The sequence below is a fragment of the Dermacentor albipictus genome, chromosome 1 (assembly GCF_038994185.2).
Source record: "Dermacentor albipictus isolate Rhodes 1998 colony chromosome 1, USDA_Dalb.pri_finalv2, whole genome shotgun sequence".
Taxonomy (NCBI): Eukaryota; Metazoa; Arthropoda; class Arachnida; order Ixodida; family Ixodidae; genus Dermacentor; species Dermacentor albipictus.
Window position 1 is genome coordinate 244609037 of NC_091821.1, and position 22762 is coordinate 244631798.

The window sequence follows — 22762 nt, forward strand, 5'->3', positions numbered from 1 at the left end:
GGGTAGCCGGATACCACCGCTATCAACATCAGCAATGAAACCTTGCAGCTTATTTGATGTTGACATGAGTCTGAAGACGCTCGTGCCACCAGTTTGTCTTCCTAGCCACTGCTCAAGCGCGCTTGCGTGGCTCGCATGCGTATCCCTCAATGGCGGAAGATCACATCCTCGACAGTGGAACTGCCCTTCTCAACAAGAGAATACAGCACCACATCTATGAAGTGGAGGCGGTGGATGGTGTTGTAGCTATTTCACCAGTTGCCAGGTGAGCAGGCCCAGTTTTGTTTCTCCGGATGAATTTTTGGCAGACATTCTTGTAGTGTACGAGGTCGAAAAGCTTGTCACCTGCGTTATGATAAACATGACTTCAATCTCGGTTTACTGCGCTGCTTTTCTGGTGCAAAAGGGACGTACCAAGGTGGACAACGACGACGGCACATGGCAGTGCAGTCGTGTATCCGCATTATTCGTGTTTTAATGTACCAGAGGAGCACCAAGAACGACGACCGCGCGCGCTACTACGCAGCCGGGTACCCTCGTCGTTCGTATTTCTTTCGTATTGCCAGAACAGCGCAGTAAAAAAGAAAAAAAAAGCGTCATAATTGGCTTCTCTGGAAAAGGTAGCAGCTTTCTACTTTATTCAATTCGCACGTAAGTATGTGACAGATCAAACGTGAATGTTCTGCCAGTGTTGTGCGTCCCAGCACGGAATGAGTGACTATTCCAGCCACGAATCCCTCCAGCTGATTTGAGTTCGCGCGCCATTAGGTGACAAAGAGCTTGAGTTTATTATTCAGAAGCAGAGAGCAACTACACTTTTATGAAAAAAAAACAACCGCGGAAAATAAGCATGTTTGTTTCTGGCTGATTTGGATCCCCGATAACTAATAATAAGCAAAAATACACAATCGCTGGTTTCCATTCGGGGCGCTGCTCGCGTTACGTGAGTTGCGGTGCCGTCCGGTGCGTCCTCCTTCCTGCTTTAATGAGTGTCTTGTCGGCCCGTTACGTAGGGCAGTCTGCTTTCGTTGACCTGCAGTGATCAAATGATCGAGAGCAAACCAGAAGCATCTTTGGACCCGTGCACGACAGGTCGACTTGAACATGAGCATCTACTTTTTGAGTTGGAAACGAGTGACTCGAGCAGCGTCGGTCTGGTGCTCAGGTAGACTTCCTGGCACTTGATAGCATCGTTGTGTAGAAAAAAAAAAAAAAAAAAAAAGAGCTTTAATACTGTGTCAGCGATCGGCGATATTTGGAATTTGTTCTTGCACTATTGGCAACGATCGTTCAAGAAGGGCGTCATTCATGCATGTTAAGCTTTGCAGTCTGTAGATTAAAACTTGCTGGTTATTGTACTTTATGCTCCAGATTCTTGGTCGTGGAGATGCCGGTAGTGAAACACATAAAATTTGTATAGCAGCAGCTTAAAACGTTTTAACAAATCGTACACGATACATCACGGACGTAGATTGTCATTGCGTTTTAGAGTCGGGAGCTTCTGTTAAACGACGACTGACGGAAAGGGGGTGTGTGCGGTCTGTGCACCTAAAGCCACGAATACGCGATGAATTCCTCACTTTTCGCCTCGATCTTTTGCGCAGGGCTATTTATGATGGAGACGAACACGAGAAGTTCTTGGAAAAATTGGACGCACGCATCAGCGACCACGACAGAGAGATCGAAAAAATGTGCAACTTCCACTACCAGGGCTTCATTGACTGCATCAGAGAGCTTTTGCAAGTACGGAGCAAAGCACAAAAGCTGAAAGTGAGTGTTGCTTTGCGCTTTATACCAAAGCACGTAAATAATAAAGTTGGTAGTAGTAGGTGCCACAGAGCTCCAGTTCTTCAAATGCAAGACAGTGTGAACACACTAACCCTGAAATTTTAATTGTATTCAGTTCTAGTGTAACGGTAAAGTGCACACCTTGGTGTAGTCATTGAGTCACCACTTGACAATGGTTGTTGCCTTATATGAGAACATTTAATTAATTGCATGTCCAGCCCAACGATTGCCTACTCCTGATGGCACTACCTTTGCTCTTAAGGGGAGAGGGGGGGGTGCTTTGGACAATTATTCCCCCACACACAATATATAAAAGCATCATCATCATCAGTCTATTTTTATGTCCACTGCAGGACGAAGGCCTCTCCCTGCGATCTCCAATTACCCATGTCTTGCGCGAGCTGATTGGAACTTGTGCCTGCAAATTTCCTACTAATTTCATCCCCTGCTTAGTTTTCTGCCATCCTTGACTGTGCTTTCCTTTTCTAAAAAATATATATGCCTAATTAAAAAGTGTACACCAATGATGCTAAGCCATGCTTATAAGTAAGGTTTTGGGTTTTCGTAGCTTACTTTCGGGCAAAATCGAGGCTGTTCTTCAGTTCTGTTTTTTGCACAAAATTAGGAGATTATTGAAATTTTCTTGTTGGTGCAATTAAATTTGAAGTTCTTTTTGTACTTTTTTGTCTCTTTTAAGGCATTATTTACTGTCTTGTGTCGACCATGCTCAAAAAATGGCTTCGATTGACTAAAAAAAAAAAGCAATATAGTCGCAGAAACGTTTCTTATTTACAGTCAACTTTCACAACATCAGAATGGCTTATATAAAATTTGTAGTTCTTCAAGTAAATCTGAGTTGTCAATCTCTTTACTGGTAAATGTTGTTAGGATTTTATCACATTAATCCAAGAACACAGAATCCCACTTATATTACAGCTTTTCATAAATAACTTTGTCTTGGCTCTTTATAAGTGCAGACTACAGCTGGTGATCCAGTTACTATACTTATATTGAGTCCAGCAGCAATCAAACCTTGCACTAAGTGGCCTGAAAAAATGTGCAAATTTTGCAGCTTGAAGAAAGCAAGTTGACGCACTGGTATGCAACAGTACCTAAATTGGCACAGACATTAATACCAAGCATGGCGGGAGTGTAGATCATTGATTAATTGAAAACTCTGGTGTTAACTGTGTTGTAAATGGCAAAACTATGAAACAGCTTTTATGAATCATTTTGTGATTTATTAATTCAGGGATAATTAGTGACGAATACTGAAAATGCTTAAAGTTGGAGAAGGACTTGTTGTTGGGCTAGTTGGTGTTTGCTTACCGACATAATGTAGCGTAAAGACACAATTATACAGAAGGGACACAGAACATGTCACAGGTGCTACTAATAACTTTATTTGGAAGACAGCAAGAAGAGTATATATACTGTTCCCAACACGCAAGTGCACCTGCTACTACCAAGGGCGATTATCAGGGCTGGCAAGATCACTTGGCAGATCTAAAGAAAGTAAGCTCCACGTTGTACTGTGTATGAAATCCCCGTCTTGTGGAAAATCCTATAGAGGACATATGCCAATGACGATATAGAGGCTGCGCCAATGACCGAATGAGGGAGCATGCTAATAACCTGAAGGACTTCATTGCGCATCCTTCAGCACACTTTATAGCCCGCCCTTGTAAGCCGGTATTTCATGATGTGAAGATCCTGGGAAGAAGTAAAGATAAAACGGCATGTGAGCTATTAGAAGCATTTTACATAAAAGAAAAAAATAGTGCTTGCGTAAGTCAGACTGACTTCTATTGTTTTCTACAATGCGGAGCTTACTTTTTTTTTAGATCTGCCAAGTGATCTTGCCAGTCCTGATAGTCGCCCTCAGTAGTGGCAGGGGTGTCTGCGTGTTGGGAACAGCATATATACTCTTCTCGCTGTATTTCAAATAAATTTGTTAGTACCACCTGTGATGTGTTCTGTGTCCCTTCTGCGTAATTGTGTCTTCACACTACATTATGTCAGTAAACTTAAAGCTGGAATTGTGGGAGTCCGTCTCAGAGGCCTATATGTAACTTTTTTCTTGCAGAATGAGGTGACCCGAACAGACCAAGAGTTACAAGAAACAGCGAAGCGTGTCCTGCAGAGGGCTGATGAGTTAGTCAAGTATGGTCACATTCAAAGTAACATTGCCTGGACAATTGGAAGCCTAAGTGTGTGCCTTCCTGTGCTTGATGTTTACGCCAAATTAATGGAACAGATGAAAGAACGTCGGTACTACCCAGCACTTAAAACTATTGAACAGCTAGAGCACACATATTTGCCCCGAGTATCACAGCATCGATTTGCTCAGTCCATGGCAGTGTGTATACCACGGCTGCGTGACCGTATAAAGGAAGCATCCTTGTCAGAGCTGAAAGATTTCCTTGAGAACATTCGCAAGCATTCAGGTCGCATTGGTGAGGTGGCATTGAACCAGGGCTGCAAGCAAGAGCTGGACCAGGATGAAGATATGAGCGCGCAAGACTTGGTAGATTTCTCACCGGTGTACCGCTGCCACCACATCTACAGTGTACTGGGAGCACGGGATACGTTTGAAGCTTACTACCGACAACAACGAAAGCACCAGGCTCGGCTTGCCCTCCAACCACAAATGAACATGGTATGACATTTTTGGACAATCAGACCTAGTGTGGTTTGTCAACTTGCGCGAAATGGTTGTCGTTTATTCCTTTTGTTTTTACTTTTGTTTTCTGTGTACTCAGTGTTAAGTGGCAGTTTTTGTTACATACTTTGCATTTATGCAGTCTTCATAGCGTATGCCTTTTGCTTCAGAAAAAAGTTACTTTTTTGCAAATACTTCATACTCCAGTTCAGTAAAACCTCATTATTTCAGACCCGCCGTGGTTGCTCAGTGGCTATGGTGTTAGGCTGCTGAGCACGAGGTCGCGGGATCGAATCCCGGCCACGGCGGCCGCATTTCGATGGGGGCGAAATGCGAAAACACCCGTGTACTTTGATTTAGGTGCACGTTAAAGAACCCCAGGTGGTCAAAATTTCCGGAGTCCCCCACTACGGCGTGCCTCATAATCAGAAAGTGGTTTTGGCACGTAAAACCCCATATATTATTATTATCATTATTTCAGAACTAATTGGACCACTGGCTTTCAGTGCTTGCGATTCTTCAGCCTCCAAATATGTGTTGTCCGAAAGCATTTGATAAGCAATATTATGACAATTTCATGGAGATTGGGACACTTTGCAAAAGTAAAATTAATTCTTCATATAATTAGTGTAGTTACAAGTGATATCCGAAGAGGTTTCTATGTATTTCGAAAAGCAGGGTTGCTGACAGTTTGAGCTTTGACAATGAAATATATGAGAGTGTACCCCAAAATCACTACCTTTCTCAGTGTTGCTTTGGTGTACCTTAAGAGCAAGAGTACCCTTGCCCATGAGTGCTGCAGTTTACCATACAATGCGTAATTTTTTGTGGCACATTTCATCTACGCACATAAGCTGTATTAATAATCTCTCCTACTATATCAAGACATTTTCTTCTCTCTAATCAGTGAGCCTATGCCCTGACACAGTTAATGCACATTAGCAGCTTGGGACAATAATGCTGTTTATTTGATACAACCTTTACAAAAACTTTGGTGTGCAGACCCTTCTTTTAAATAAGTGCCATAGAGTAATGAAATTGTGTGTGCTTGTAAGACTTTTTCTGCTCATTCCATTACACTAAGTATATTTTTTGGAGCTTCAATAGTTTTTGTTCATTGTTGCCAAAAAGTTGAAAACAAAAGGATTTTTGTGTAAACTTTCTTAGATAATAATTTTGCATAAAGAACATGCAGAAACAGCTTAATCCACTCTATAATAACCGTAGAATGCTGCAAACTAGCTGGAATTTTTCTGTAGGAGTCATCAATATTTGAAAAAAATTGCAAAGTTGTAATGCTTCTTTTTTCTATAGTTCTGAGAAGTTAGCTCAAATTTGCATTATGATATCACAAGAATATTGAAATCACATAGATATCGGCATTCTGCATACCTTATAGAACAAGTGTACCAAATTTCCTTGGAATAAGTCAAATAGAACTGTAAAAGAAAAGTGTGCACTAACTTTGAGAATTGCTAAAAATGCAAAAGGAGGACACCCCTATTGAAAGTTTGAGATACATGTACTTCTTGACAGTGAGGTGAAAAAGGATGGAATTTCTGAAGCAGGGAAATAGCATGTGTCACTTTGATTATTCTACACAAGGAAGAAGAGTGTTCAACAATTTCAAAAACAAAGGGAAATTGTTGAAAAAAATTAATTTTTCTACCTGCATCTCCCCTTAACATCCCCAAGCTGGCACAGTGGGCATGAGGGATGTGTAGTTGAAGGCTCTGGATTAATTTTGACTTATTTTTTTAACTTGCTTCAAAAAGTATGCTACATGAGCATTTTTACTTTCTGCCCTCATTGGAATGCAGCCTCTGTGGCCAGGAACTTAACCTGTGATCTTGTGCTTGATATCAGAATGCCATACCCACCCGGCCTCCGCAGCAGGTTTTTGTGTGAAGTTTAAGCTCAAAATAAACCAAGATGTTTTTAACTATTAATGAGCACACCAGCTCATGTTCTAGAATTGCACTATCTGCCACAGGCAATTAAATGAAAATTTGGAAAATGTTCACTGAAACACTGTATTTGTGGCATGTTTTCTATGACACTAGTATGTTGTTATGTAGTAGGTCCTCTTCTTTCTTTCTTCTTGAAAATAATTATTTGCCCTAGTCAAATTTCTGAAGTGACTTGATCTTTTCCTGGCACACTTACCGCCGTATTCAGAAATGCATCTTGACTTGAAGCCCATGCTTGACTTGATATAAATGACGCCTGTTGCGAATGCGCCAAAGATGCTCTTTGCGTTTCTTTCGGTGCGTTCGCGGCAGGCGTCATAAAAATCAAGTCAAGCATGGGCTTCAAGTTAAGATGCATTTCTGAATACGGGGGTTAGATGACATGGTTCGTGCTTGAAGTATTTTTGAGAGCTCTGCCATGGAGTCCATATTTGTGAAAACAGCAAAACTCGCTTAAAATTTCAGAATTACAAATCTACTGTGCTGCTGCATGTCTTTAATGATGGAAAAAAGGGGAAAAAAGAATGCAGTTTTCTAACAACCAAAACTAATTGGCACCTGAAAGGGATATAATCAGCGAACTCTACAAGTACTAACCTGTGGGCCTGAAATTTTGAGGATACTGAAAAGCATGGGAAGCTAAGGACTGCGTAATGAGCAATAGAAGTAAAAATTATAGGTGTAACATTAAGAGACAGGATTGTGGCAGTATAGATACCGGTGAATGGAGCAGATAACAGCAGTCTATTAGGGTCAGAGAATGGGGGTTCCACAGTAAGAGATATGTAGTTGAGGCTGGCAGAGGATCACATGGGCATGATGAAATTAAGAAATGTGCAGACATAAGATGGAGTCAGATGGTGGAAAGACAAAGGTGATTGAAGATCATTGTGTGAATCCTTTGCCCTGCTGCAGACATAAAACAGATGGATGGTAATGAAGTTGCAAAAACTGCTTCAAATTTAAACAAGAGCCCATGTGTACACCTCCACAAAACAACTCGCCTACCAGAAACACCACACCTCACACCTGCAGCATAGAAATAGTCAGCAACGACGTAAGCTGCTCTGGGATACCCATGAAACAGTGTGTGAAACTGCCTCTTGAAGTGTGACAAATGAAAAATGAATAGAGAGAGAAAAAAGGAGTGGGGGTTGTGACATAAAAATCACGTGCACCCTTGGCTCTGATATGGGAGAATGCAGTGGAGGCATATCACTTTCAGGCATTGACTGCGACAATTAGAGGTAGCCTCTGCTGCAGGAAGGGTTGCTCACTTCCCTGCACCATCACCTCTAAATGTTTAATTTGCTTCTCTCTTTAATACTGTTACTAAACTCTTAAAAAAATTATTGTAGTGGAATTCTATGTGGATGTTGCTTTACAAATTATAATGTATGACCATTACACTTCGTTTAGTGATGACAGTTGCCCGGCCGTTCAATCTCTGCAAACCTATACCACATTATGCAGCAGGGATTAGCCAGAAATGTACCACTTAGTCATGCAGATTGCTTACGGCGCGTTGTCATATATATGAACGATGTGGCCTCACACAGAGGGTGGCAGCATTAGAGGTTGAAATCTTGCCTCCCCGTACATGATGGTGTCATGATTTGTAGGATTACTATCACAATATTTGGTTAACCTTGATTGCAGTTCACACTGTCGCTAACGTTGCAGTGATGCCCACACTCAACCACCACATTTTGGTAGTCCTATTTTATTTTTAGTTTGTAAGGTGGAAATATTTTGAGTTTTGTTCATTGTTTTCTGGACTAGTGTCATGGGAATCCAAGTGTGCTGGTTCTAATACATTCTCAATTTTCAGCATGAGACAAGTGATGGATATCGTAAATATTTTGCGGAAATTGTTGGGTGAGTTATGCCAGCAGTTTTGGTAGACTTGTTTCTTTTTTACTGAAAGTTGTGGTGGTTACAAGCTAGCATGTTTGTTAGCGGCTTGCTAAGGCCTGTGACATGTAGTTTAGGAGTGCCATAGTGGGTTTATTGACTCACCAGCAAGGCTTACATCCATACATAACACGCAAATGCACAACATACACAAGAACATACAGTAACAAGTAACTGGAGTAGGGTTGAGGCTAGTGTCTCAGAGTAAGCTAAGAGGCCTTTGTTGTGTGCAAAGCACTACTAGCACAGCTCAAAGGTCCAAGTACATGGCACAGCTTCTGCGCCATGTTCTATGCTTAATTCTGTAGAACTCCATCTATGTGAAGTGGTACTGGTAAAGCATCTGTGGGCTCAGTGGTTCAAATTAAAAGGAGTAAACACCAGTGTAGTGTTTTAAAGGTGGGCAGTTGCATGATGATAATCGCATGATAGAACAGGAATTTCACACCCATTCATCTATTGATGTACCATAACACAACGTCTGTGGCGCCGTTAAAAGGAAAGAAATGCCCAACTAGGCTCAGCTGCCACAACAAAGTACTCAGACCTAAATATGGTGTTACTCAGGAAATTAACCTAAACAAGAATACACTAATGCAGGTATTGCTCATGTACACTGTAAAATGTAACAGGAACAGGATTCTAGCTCTAAAAAAAGTTGGTTCGCTCACAGGTAGCCAAGTACTGGAATGTTGCAAAATTATGAAATTATGTAATTATGAAAACAATTATTCTATTTTATACATATCGGACAGCGTGTCATTCATGTATCATATTTATGTTCTTAGGTTCTTTGTTGTTGAGGACCACATTTTAAACACAGCAAGTGGCCTTGTGAATCAGGCATACCTGGACCAAGTCTGGGAGAATGCCTTATTAAAGATAACAGCAGCATTAAGGACACACACTGTAAGTAGCATGCTAAGATCTTCTTGTACTGTATTGAGTGGGCAGACAGTTTGTTTAGGATCTGGTTAATTCCAGGCCTACTGCACGGAAGCCAGCCTGATGCTTGAGGTTAAGAAACTCATTCTCCTTTTCAGCGAAACACTACGGGTAAGGTGTATCTAGGCAAATTTTGAACTCTGTGGAACTACTTCAGACTCTCGCCCAACCCTTATTCACTTTTTTTCTCTTGCAGAGCTATGGATACCATGTAGACCCAGTGCACAACTTGCTGCTTGAGATACAGGAACATTACAACGAGATCCTTATGAAGCACTGTGTTCAGACTTTCCGTAGCATCTTTGATGATGACTCTTACCACCCTATTGAAGTTGCAACAGAGGAGGAGTACCAGAATGTGGTGGCCATTTTCCCATTTCGAGATGAGGCATTGGAGCAAGTATGTGAGGTTCTTGTAATATGTGGCTGGAAAGTGCATGTAATGTTGCTGTTACATTCCAGGCACCATTCCCAAAGAAGTTCCCATTTTCACGGTTTGTACCCGGCATCTTTGATGAAGTCAAAGGCTTCATTCGTGAATGCCTCAAGTTTTCTGAAGACCTCAATGTCAGGTTTGTGTTAGCAAGAGAGAAAATAATAGTAATAAAAATAAAAATTAACAGGCATAACTGTTGCTGGTTTTTGGTGTTGCACTTTCAGTCAGACTGAAGTTGAGGACATGGTACGGAAAGCCACCAACCTGCTACTGACCCGAACACTGGGCGGTTGCCTCTCATCGCTCATAAAGAAACCAAATGTTGGTCTTTTGCAGGTGTGTACAAAGGGCCAATCATAGTTGCATCTTTTGAAGTGTATAACCTGTTTTGTCTTTTTCTGTAGCTAATACAAATAACGATAAACACAAACTACCTTGAAGATGCCAGTGTGTACTTGGAGCAGTTCATCTCTTCCATTTTCAAGTGAGTATCACCCTGGAAATGCAGCTGTATGCTCATGAGATGATCAAGGGAACCTTTGTTTTTCACAGTCGGTGGTGCGGTGACAGCCATCATGTGGCTAAGCTTCAGGGGAGGACAATGTTCAAGGTAAGAAACAGTGGATGTCAATGCCAAGTGACATTGTGTGCTGACATAAAATGCAGGACGCCCGAAAAGATGCAGAGGACCAAATTTATGAACAGCTGAAGGCTAAAATAGGGGAGTTCCTGGAACTTGGTGAGTTGAAAGGTAGTGAGGGTGTAAGGGCGGTGAGGTAATTGACTGGTATTTTGTTCTTCCATTCAGCCCATTATGACTGGCTTCTAGTTGAACCTGAGGGCCAAGCCAGCAATTACATGATGGACTTGATTGCATTCTTAAACAACGTGTTTCAAGCATTCACAAATCTGCCGGTATGTATTTTACACAAGTGTGCTTCACTGATTAACAAAAAATATATATATATCTGCCTGCTAAAGAAAGATAATCTCAGCTTAAGACTGCTGTAAATTGTAGTGTGCTACCAATCATAGTGCAATTACTTTCATGTAAATTGCATGTACAGAAGCTTTTACTCGGCTTTCCACACTTGTGTGAAGATGTTACAGCTCTCATTTTCTACCGCTAGTGTTGAGAAGGAGTATGTTTACCTAGGTCAATTAATCACAGGGAACCCTTACCATAATAAGGAAATTTGCAGAAGAATAAAAATGGGTTGGAGTGCATATAGCAGACATTATCAGCTTGTGACTGGAAGCTTACCATTATCATTGAAAAGGAAGGTGTAAAATCAGTGCATTTTACCGGTGCTGACATATGGGTCAGAAACTTGGAGACTGACAAAAAAGCTTGGGAACAAGTTAAGAACCGCGCAAAGAGCGATGGAACAAAGAATGCTAGGCATAACATTAAGAGACAGAAAGAGAGCCATTTGGATCAGAGAGCAAACGGGTATAGCCGATATTCTAATTGACATTTAGAGAAAAAAATGGAGCTGGGCAGGTCATGTAATGCGCAGGTTAGATAACCGGTGGATGATTAAGGTTACAGAATGAGAAGGGGAAGCGCAGTCGAGGACGGCAGAAGACTAGGTGGGGTGATGAAATTAGAAAATTCACGGGTGCTAGTTGGAATCGGTTGGCACAGGACAGGGGTAATTGGAGATTGCAGGGAGAGGCCTCCGTATTGCAGTGGACATAAAATAGGTTGCTGTTGCTGATGATGATACACAATGACTTTTGCTATATATTTTTTTCAACAATGCCCCTAAAAATGCTATAGGCATTCCTGCTATCATATTTAAAAAAAAAAAAGATTGGCGCAACATATGCAGTTCTAAAAAAAATCTGCACTTTTAAAAATGTTTTTAAAATTCATCATGGCAGTTAAGAGGTTAGTCATGCCTGTAGAGTTTGAGTTGTGCACAACAGTTTATGTTGAAGATTACCATTGAATATGTTTGATGCCCAACTGATGTTCAGAGCTCTTAAATTATATGTTATTGTTCTGTTACTGAGCTCGAAGTAGTAGCAAGGTTGGTTGGAAGGCTACATTCCAGCGGGGAATGGAATGTAGACACGTGTGCGCTGACCACAGGTGGTGTGAATTGAGATCTTTTCACTGTGGCATTTATTGTAGTCAACTTGTAGCTGCAGGATGTAGAGATGAATAATGTGCAAATTAGCATTCCCTGTCTACAACTTTGTTTGCATACATGCAGGACAAGGTGGCTCAAACAGCCTGCATGACTGCCTGCCAGCATCTCGCCACATCTCTATTGAACATCCTCACCTCGGACGATGTCAAGTACATTTCCATGGGTGCTTTGCAGCAGTTCAACTTGGACGTCATCCAGTGTGAACGTGGGTAACTGACACCATCCAGGACTAGAACTAACACTAACAGCTGTCTTCTATGCATTTACAGAGTTCGCCAGCTCAGAACCAGTAAAAGGCTTCAAGGAGGGCGTGCTGCAGATGTTCTTCGTGGAACTGCGCCAGGTACGTTAGGAAAACAGTGCTGTGAGCTTTTGTTCGCCCCTGCCTATCTCAGTATCTTATCATAATCAGAAATCTAATCAAACCTCTTACAGGTATAACTGTCGAATTTGATTGCGTAATCACGACTTATTGTAGATATGCTCGTGAAAATGACCTTGGTTCAACTCGCACAGCCATTTGAATACCAATAGAACAATAGAATACTGAATTTTTCTAAAGACATGTGTCACTTCTGACTGACAATTTCATTTTCAGGCTGTTTCTAAATAAGAGCTACACTATTACTTGTTTCCCGGCGGGAGCAAGCACAGCAGATATTTTGTATTTTAAAAAAGTTAGGGCCACTTTTTGGTGATGTGTACCAAAAATTTTCCCTGTGTAGGTTGCTTACATACTCTGAAAACAGTAACTGACTGGTCGCTTTATCTCAATTTTTATGCATTATACACGGCATTTGGTTGTTTACCCCCAGTATCCTCAGTAAAATATGCGGGGCGACCAAAAGCAAAATTGCACCCTTTGGGTCGTATCTTTCCACACAACAATAATTGTCATCTGTCTTGCCCACATTTCCTTCCTTTAACGCTGCGAGCACGGTACTTCAAAGTCACGAACGGCATGTGCGTTATCAGCATGACAGAGCATTGTCGACAGCAAAGTAGTGGGCGCAGCGTTTTCAAGAAAGAAATGCAAGCAAGGCAGATGACGATTATTGTTGTGTGGAAAATATGCACCCCAAAGGGTGCAACTTGGTCTAAGAGTGCACGGTGTTTATATTTATTTGATGCACGAAGCAATTCAGTGTGACGAGTGATATATGTTTACTCTGTGTAGGCTCATTACAGCCTTTTGTAAAAAGTTGCTCATTGAAGTGTTCCAGAGCGTCATACTGCCGTTAATCTAGATGTTTCCTAGACTCCTAAAACTACGTACGAGATACGGAAGTGAAATTTCGTGAAAATAGGAAAATTTTAAGCACAGTGCACTGCGAAACTTTCACTTTCCAGCTTTATATGCAAGTGTCAGAGATAATTACTAAAACCTCGTTTTTTTCATGTACTTTTGTGAAATGCGTTCAGTCACAAATTACGATCGGCTGTTGATAAATGTGAAATTTACATTATTTTATTAACATTTCACTCAGAAGTGAAATGGGCGTATTTTAACAATGCAAAATGTTCAATATACACAAAGCTTAATGTTCGTTGTCTATTCCTTGCAACCACTGCACAGTCACACCAAAAATAAGTCACGTTCACAAACATGTGCGCCATGACTGAAGGGGATATTAAGAAATTTGTAGTTTGTTTCTCTGGTGTCCTCGGTGAGCTAAACAAAGGAAAGTTAAGGGCATGGTATGTATAAGGTGTAGGCAATCTTCCAAATGGTTGGGTGAAATGCGTATTTTCCAGTAGAATACGAATGCAAGTGGTAGCGTTACTGGTCTGTTTTTTGAGCGGTGTAGGACTTGTACAGCTGTGCTGGCATAATTACAACAATGGAGGTCAAATTTTGCTAACATAAGGGGAACAATACGCCAAGTTTATGTGCGATGGTAAATATGTGTCGATCAAATACAGTGTTAAAAAAATTGTAAGCAAGTGTTCGAAAGTATCACGCTACTGCTATTAGCTAGGTCTCCCAATGTCCCAAGAGATCTTTATGAATGTGTTTTGTGAACAAATAATTTATCCTGTTACCTTGGTAGGACTGTGCACTCAACAGATATCAAATCTAGCTGAAATTGGGGAGGGGGGGGGAGGGTGTTAAAAAGCATTGCATACCCCCTCCCCCCCCCCAGCAGTTGTGGTGGTTTTCAACAGATTTGCTGGACATTCACTGTCGCGGGGCTGGGATGGCCAGTCAATTTTTTTTGTGTGAATATAGCTAGTAATTTATGTTGATTGTAGGTGGTTGCGTATAACCCAACAATGCCATTACCTAAACTAGCGATGCATTTATGCTGTAGACTTAAACAGCAAGTACAGTTATTTGTTCAATTCAAATTCTTTGTAGCAAATGTGCATTTTTTATGTGCACTGTACTGCTGCTACGCGGCGGGATCTGGGACCACTGTGGGGCACTCATTGCCTTTTGTCCCTGTATCATTTTCAGATTTTATATAGTTGCAAGAGATAAATCTAAATTAAGATCACTTTTTGGGCCCCCATGGTTCACCATGTGTGATGTCTGTTAAAAATAAGTATAACTGGCAGAAGCATTTCCAGGCTATTTCACTTATTGTTATAGTAATTCGCAACACACACACACACACATACGCACGCACGCACAGAGAGAGAGAGAGCGTGAGATCAGAACATCTGCGGTCTACCCCCCCCCCCCCCCCCACACTGTAGAAATAGTTGGTGCGCCACTGCCGTGAAACATTGTTCTTACCAAAATTTGTTTCATGGCCTTGCATTTTTATTGTGTAACAATATTGTGCACTGTACAATTTCAGTTACTTCTGCATTATTAGGATCCAGTGTGTGTCTATTTTTGTACTTCTTGCCCACTCCTACTATAGCCCAGTATGGCTGCGGTATGTATGAATAAATATGCAATCTCTTGTATTTTGTCCTGAAATGCCAGATTTTTAAATTTGCCTAAGATTGTCATAGTGACACTCATAATTTAACAATTTTTAGTGAGCAATTATATAAACACTCTAGGCACATTTGTGCTGTCGCCATGATGTTCCGTGTAGTCTAATGGTGATAACATTATCGCCTCGCGCCGTATACACAAGTGAAAGCAATGGAGGGTGAACCGATCATGATGGCTCAATCTCGCGCGTGCCAGGGAGGAAAGCAGAAATGAAGTGCACTGTCTTCAGTCGTGTGCAAGGCACCGGAGGGAGGGAGGGGCGTTCTACTTTGGCGGCAACTACGTATGACGTGGACCCTATCTAGAAAGCGATCTACAATGGGGACAGTCTAGGTGTGCCAATGGCTCATAGCTTCATGTGCTATGGTTTACACCACTCAGCTTATGTTTAAGCGATAGGCAGCACGAAGGTCACTTTGCTTGCTGCTGTTGCCGCGCTTCTTCACGCCTGCTTTTCACAGCAAGTGTGACGCCATCTTGTTAATTTAGTTAGTAAGTAAATGTTTACAAGTTTTTATGGCCTATAAAACTGCTATGCTTACTTCATATAGCTGTACTAATTTGCTGTCACAATCGATGCTTCACCTTTGGGGCAAAACTGCAACTTTTTTCATTTACATCTAGTTTAGAGCAAAGGGCAAATAAGATTTTAAAAGAATGCAAATATACATATCACTGAGCAATTTTGCAGACCTGTTGATTATATGGATCTACCTGCGCATCAGCAATAGCATGTAGAACCAATGTTTAACAGCAACTGAAAATTTGGCTGCAGCTATGTGAATGAAGAAGAAAGATGTACACCAACCAAATAAAGCTTTTCAAAAACCAGACGAAATGTCTTGTTTCTTTTAAAGCTTTATTTGGTTGGTGTATGCCTTTTTTTGTCATTTTTCATCCCGACCAGACGGGCTTTCGTTGAACTCTCGATTACATCGCTATGTGAAAATTTCATGAATAAGTTTTCTAAAAATTTGTGATGCAATTATTCCTGTTGCAACTATCGAGCAGAGGGTCTTTTCACAGCATCCATCTCTGAAACTACTAAACAATAGTTTAAGAAATTCATGATCATCTCAAATAATCAAGCAATTTTTTCTATTCACATTCTAAGCTTTGCAAGTCTGCACACTGCACCTATTCAGTTGGATTGTTCAAAAGTGTTGGCTCACATATTCAGCAACTAATCTACAAAATCCAGTGAGCTGAAACTAAACACCACACAGCCTTTTATTTATTACCTGCCATGGTGGTGTAGGGCTATGGTATTGTGTTGCTAAGCCCAGAGGTGCAGGATCAAATCCCGGCCGCAGCAGCTGCATTTCGATGGGGGCAAAATGCAAAAACGGCCATGTACCATGCATTGGGTGCATGTTAAAGAACCCCAGGTGATGGAAATTAATGTGGAGTCCCCTATTATGGTTTGCCTCAGTCATGTATCGTGGTTTTGGCATGTAAAACCCCAGACTTATTTTTTTCTTTATTTGTATACGTTCTACCTGTAAATAGGCAGAATGGAATATAGGTGTGACGAAAAAGAGAAATGGGCGGGTAGGGGTGGGAGTATGCATTGGGGTAAGGGGAGCCCTGGCCCAAGTCCACTGCAGTCTTTACATTGCATTGGATGAACTCGGGAAGTGTGCAAATAGTAACACGGGGTTGGATCTGCCTTGTCCTAATAATTGGGAGTACCCCACTATGGCATGCCTCATAATCATATTGTGGTTTTGGCACGTAAAACTCTGGAATTTAATGAAGTTAACAGCCTTTTATTTCCTGATGCTTGTAATGTGTTATCACGGACATGCGCAGAAGAAAAGTGGGTTGGGATTTTTTTCAGTTATTTAATGCACTCTGCCTAATTATGATCAGGCTGTAAATGCAAAACCAAATAAGCTCTGTGAAAATCTGTAAGGAAGAGTGAATTTCATAAAAGGGAAAGTTGGCATCCACCCAATAGTAGCATGTAACTACAAGGGAAGTCCGTCCTCAAGAAACATTTGTCCTGGTCCAACGGTTTAACCCAATACCACTGCCTTTTGCAAGTATGTGAGGTTTTCGCTGAGTTTCTGTGTTCTTATAGGAACAGAATGCAAAAAACACCTGTGAACCAGTGTGAGCTTGCATATAATTGAAACATTTAGGACTGCCCTGCTTATTATGGTGAGCACACTGTGGGATTCAAAGGAATGAAGTCTGCTAACTTGATCTGAATGTTTTTTGCAGCTCCTAGATCTGTTCATGGCAGAGGACTGGTCAACTTACTTCCATGACCATGGAAAAGAGAGCAGCCGGTACCTGCGTGTCAACCCGAGCCTTGCTTTGCTGCTTCTTGAGAAGGTGCGAGAGGCTGACAAGAAGAAAAACATTTTCTCATCGTTGAAGCAGAAGGAACGAGACAAGAAAAAGCTGCAAGAAACTGTGCTCAAACAGCTGCGACAGCTGGTAGCTTGAGCAACAAGCTTTGTGCCTGCACCAGTGAGCAAACAAATCTGAAACATGTTTTATTGATCGCTTTGGCAACATACTACTGCTGTGTGACCATTCTTGTATACACTACTAAAAACAGTAACAGTAACTCTGAAGCAAGAGAATGTAGGCTACCATGGATAAGAATCTGCTAACATGGAATAATGCAAGGGCGCTCGGTGGTACGAGGCCCAAAATTGGGCGTAACGAGCAAGAAAGACTGCTGCTGAAAGACCGGCATAGGCGAGGAAGCCAGCCAAGTGGCGTGCGACCCATAGGCCGTCTTTGGAGCGATGACTAGGAGAAGCATTGGCAGTGATGAGCCATCAGCTGCTGTCGCCCAGGAGGGGTGAGCTGCTGTCGCCAGGCCGCTCTGGTGCGCCACTGCTAAGCATGTGGTCCACCTCAAGATCTGTCCGTAAAGTTGGCCGGTCAAGGCGCGATGCCTTGAGGGCCGCCAGGTACACAGACCGGTGCACGCGCATGTACACCATGTCTGTCACCGCTTGCACACTGTAGTCTGGCACAAAGGGCTCCTCGGGCACTGGCCAGCTGGAGGGCTCACCGGCAGCCAAGTTCTGTTGTGCCGCGCTTTCGGAAGCATCTGCGGAGGAGGTCCCTATTAAACTGACAACTGCAGATGCTGATGAACTTGAAGCTACAGACTGGTCACATTTATTGCGAGATATTAGTACAATAACAAGACACTTATGCAGGATGAACTGCAACAAAACTTTAGACTGCGTAAGAAGCCAATTTCAGATAGGGTAGATATATAGCAGCCTTAGTGCAACATTTTAAGTTTGAAATATGAGTGGATGCATCACAAGAAGTTAAAACAAACAGATGTTTCGATATCGAAACTGGAAAAAAATGTTCAGAACCAGTGAGGGCCCTCAGCATAGCTCCAAGGTTAGGCAATGCCCAAAGTGTGGTAAATATTTCTGTAGGCCATCGGATTTGTATTGCACCACCAGGTGCATGTGTCATCTGATTAGGTGCTATTTAATGGCTGCTAATAAGAAAGTTATACGATTACCAAAAGATTGTTTCGGTAGTATAAACTACCCATGTATTACCAATACAGCTAACTTAAATTTCGTTGCAGTCGGTCTTTAAAGCCCATATCACAGTTTGCAGGCGCTATGGAGAAGCACTACCTCTGACGCTATTTTTTTTTTTAACACGTCTTTAGCACAAACAGCACCCGTGGAGACGCCTTCAATAGTATAAAAGAGAACCAATATTGTTTTATAGCATCACTGGTACCCGAAGTGATGATGCCATTTGATAGCATTTGGTGCTACTACACTCTAAAACTAGAAAGGACTTGTCACTTCCTTTGCTTTCACATTGGAAGTAGCAAGCCTTAGCAGCACGCTTACCGAAATTTCAGTGATCACTAATTTGCGCATCAATTATTTGCAGCGAGAGTACTTGTTTATCAAAACTGTTTGCCATTCTTTTATGACTATCGGGAAGCTTTTTAAGGCCAACTTGAATGTCTACAGCAGAGGTACCATTTATTGGAGAAAACACTACACACTAGGCTGGATATAGAACATTGGCTCGTGCAATAGCCATGAGTTTTTTTCTGCTATATATTGCAAAAAATGTTCGGGTGTGGCTGTCGTACCACAGTGCAAAGTTCTTTCTATTTGGTGTTCTTCACATTCACAACTCGACACTTCACAGGAAAGCCATCGCGAGGAGGAGGATAGTGATCTGGCACTTATGGCACCACGCAATATTCTTGCTCACCAGTGCGGCATGCGGCGCCCCCCACATATCTTTGCAAGGGGAAGACGCAATAGATCTTTGCAGGATTCAAATGGGGGTCTACCCAAATTTATTAAGATAAGCAAAATTTTCCAAACAATGCATGGGCCTGCCTGTCCGTGGTGTAGCGACTCGCCGCTGTATTTGTACCACGTCTCATGGGGATGCCAAAATAGACCGCCAAATTTAAATGCCTACTTAGTTAGGTATAACCTAACTAACACACTGGAGCAATGGGAGGCACAACTTGCCAGCTCGGACCCGAAGGTGCAGAAGGCTCTTCTGGGTCACGTTCAGCTGGTGGCTGAAGCCAGTGGAGCCCTGTACTTGGGGCGCCACCCATCAAGCTCCTAATCCATTATCCCACTTCCCCAATTCAATAAAGTTATTCTCTGTCTCTGTCGCATAAGCTAACCTGCTTATCTTACCGAAATACAAGTACCATAAAGACTTGTGAAACGGGGAAGTGACCTTGCATAAGAACTGCAGCAAAATACTATGTCTACCCAGTGTGTTGGGTTTGCAGCTATAGACATTGTGCACAATAGTAGCACAAACATGCATACAAAAGCACCGAGTAGCCTTCTGGTGATTTGTCATCTGATATGGTTCATACAAAATTTGTTGCGAGCACATATTGCATGGTGTGCTAAAATTACCGTTTCAAAACTTTAATAAAATTGTGTAGTATTTGGCAAACAACACACCGCGTGCGACATACACACATATATTTGAAAAAATCCATGTTGCAAAAAACAATAAATAAATTTTCGATGTTTTGGCTGGGGACCGACTGTTACCAAGAATGGTTTAACATGCGTAATGACAGTTTTAGACATTTCTTGGTGAAACATTGTGCAATAACTGGTTTGCAATGAAAAACTTCATTGCAAACTAGTTATTGCACAATGTTGCACCAATAAACTGTAAAACAGCTGTCGTTATGCATGTTCAACCATTCTTGATAAAGGCCGGTACCTGGCCGAAACGTCGAAAATCAATTTGTGTTTTTCAAAGTCATTTCTACAAATATTTACAGCTACATATCTTTTTTGTCTGCCTCCATAGAACTGTGGCCATTGCACTGAGGCAGTTCAACCACTATATAATGACTGTTGCAAAGGATCAGATCCATTGAGTTAACCTGCATTCTATGCCACTTGGGAACTCCAAGTGATCTTATGGCATGTATAAATCGCAGTGTACAGTTAAATTCACTGGACAACTTGTGCTTATTTTCCCACTCGTTTGGTGCTACATAATTAAAGCTATTGTTGGGGCAAAAAATTTTGCTGTTACTGTCAAGGAGTATAGCAAGCTTACTATGTTTTAGACTACCTTTCTGCAATGCAATCTAATGCTGCTTATCAGTCTGCAAATTAATGTGTGCAGTAAAACCTTGTTAGTATGTAGATGGCGGGGAATGTGGATCAGGTACGCACTAGGCGATGTACTAACTAACTGACAATGGCAGAGTGAGCGGCTATAGACTTACTGGTGAGAAAAAAACTACGCCTTAATTTTCACTCATACACACACACAGTTATATTTGTGAGCAGGGTGTAAGAAAATCTGTGATTCTAACTTGCTGCCGTGGCAACCTTGCAACGACGATGGCATTCTCAAACTCTGCAAGGCTGGTGCTGGGCTGCTGAGCACAAGGTCGCGGGATCGAATCCCGGCCACGGCGGCCGCATTTCGATGGGGGCGTAATGCGAAAACACCCGTGTACTTAGATTTAGGTGCATGTTAAAGAACCCCAGGTGGTCGAAATTTCCGGAGTTCCCCACTACGGCGTGCCTCATAATCAGTAAGTGGTTTTGGCACGTAAAACCCCATAATTTAATTTTAAGCTCTGCAAGGCCACGAGTGAGTTTCTCCAATAGGCCTCACTTTTCTGTGAATGCCCTCATGAAGATAAATGCATGCACCACGTCGGAGATAGAAAGGCCATCACCCACTTCCAGATCATTGTCAACGACGTGGTAGCGCCAGAAGCTATGGCAGCAGGAAACATGTCATGACCACCATGTTTTGATGTCACTATCAATGGGGACTGCTGTCCGTGAAAAGTCGTCTTGTTGCAATTTCACTATATATGGTGTGCACACACATTTCTCAGATACCGGGCTTGAAAGCACCAAAAAATGAAGTAAATACTACGCACGCACTGACCATCTGCCATGTGGTAAGTGATTACGTCTTAAGCAGTCAGCCAATACATTAGTTCAATGGTGATAGGGTGGGGCATTCATCGCGACTATATTTAAGACAGAATTACTCATTAAGTGGGTACATATTAACGGGGTCTTACTGTATTTTCTTTATACAACCTGGTGGTTTAGGCAGAAGAGGTGGGTGCATTCTCGCACTCCATTTCCCAATATTGTAAGGCTGCCATATGCAAGTTGATTGCTGGAACTCCCTCTCTGAAATAAAATTCTGGCTATGCCAATGGCATGCTATAACAGCATCTCGTGTTCAGGATAGTTGAAAACATACAAATGTCCTAATTATTGCACAAAAGAATAGTTTACCTCACTGCTTTCCTGAATCTTGGTCTAAGAGTACATCTTAGGTGTGTGTGTGTGTGTGCGCGTGCGTGCGTGCGTGCGTGCGTGTGTGCGTGTGTGCGTGTGTGCGTGCGTGCGCGCGCGCGCGCAGGGTGTTGTTTTTTAGCTGGACCAAATTTTTAATTGCCTGCAGTTAGCACAATTCTAAGCCTTGATCTAAATTACGAGGCGGCCACGACCTTTACAGGAAATCAAAATCTTTAATTGAATAATTAACATAATTTCGCTGATTAACTATTCAATCAATTGTTTTACAGCACATATTTCAATCTACAAATTATCTGGTGAGCTCGCGAGGCTTATCAACTTGTAACGGATTCTCAGGACACTACCAATTTCGTTTTCAAAGTGTCCGACAAAATTCAGTGGCATTCCAGTTACTTTTGTGCTTCAATGTATAAAGCAGCCGTTTTCTTTAAGAAGCAAGTGGAACAACAGTGCATTCTTGCTGCAATTTTGAGGGCGCATATCTCGAAACCAGTGCCATCCTCGGAATACATGCCAAGTCGATATGCCTTGCAAACTCATAGTTACAATTGGTAGATTGTAATATGCGCAGTAAAGTAATTCGTTAGAAAGTTAACATAATCATGCTAATTATTCAATTAAGGATTTAGACTTTTTTTTGTAAAAGCAATGGCCACCTGATCATGTAAGTTAGATCAAGGGTTACAATTGTGCTAACTGGTTCAGGCAATTTAAGAACTTGGTCCAGCTAAAAAGAAAGACTATACACAGATGCATGTATGCATACGGACGAGAAGAAAGGGAACGGAAGGGCCCAATTTTTATTAGATCATAAGAAGCCGACGAACTGACATTATTTGTAGGCTTCTTATGATATGATATATATACGGTTCTGGGTTTAGTCACCAGTTGTTACAAGTTCACCTTTTTTGTCCTCTTTAATTTGCCTTTCATTATTTCCTACATTTCAATTTCAACCACAGCTAATTACCCTATGCTTTTCTTGGCGTCATTGCCTGCTGGCTTTATATGATCGTGATTAACAAAAATAGAGCCTTTCTGTTTCCCTTCTCCTTGTTCATATAATGCACAAATCTGTGCCTTTTTTTAAAAGCTCTACTGGCCTTGTTTCTGTAATGCAAATGGTTAT

At 41.8% G+C, this 22762-nt stretch overlaps 2 protein-coding genes across 3 annotated transcripts in view; one reads left to right on the forward strand and one right to left on the reverse strand.

Moving 5' to 3' along the window:
* Positions 1–17351, forward strand: Sec15 (exocyst complex component Sec15). Of its 2 annotated transcripts, none has more exons than XM_065439713.1 (16): positions 1–265; positions 1605–1770; positions 3875–4447; positions 8252–8298; positions 9123–9243; positions 9319–9390; positions 9476–9679; positions 9742–9851; positions 9940–10051; positions 10120–10199; positions 10268–10325; positions 10382–10454; positions 10524–10630; positions 11938–12079; positions 12144–12217; positions 17051–17351. In XM_065439713.1, exons 1-16 carry the CDS (start codon positions 150–152, stop codon positions 17276–17278), a joined length of 2283 nt encoding a protein of 760 aa, XP_065295785.1. In that variant the 5' UTR covers positions 1–149; the 3' UTR covers positions 17279–17351. The 2 variants fall into 2 exon arrangements, with proteins under 2 accessions (XP_065295785.1, XP_065295784.1); XM_065439712.1 differs by lacking the exon at positions 1–265 and adding an exon at positions 941–1165.
* The window catches only part of LOC135907925 (unextended protein-like), an 18271-nt gene continuing 12820 nt past the window's right edge, over positions 17312–22762 (reverse strand). The window contains exon 6 of the mRNA XM_065439710.1: positions 17312–17897. Coding sequence (XP_065295782.1) covers positions 17620–17897 — 278 coding nt within the window. The 3' untranslated portion in view covers positions 17312–17619. The remainder of the gene's footprint in view (positions 17898–22762) is intronic.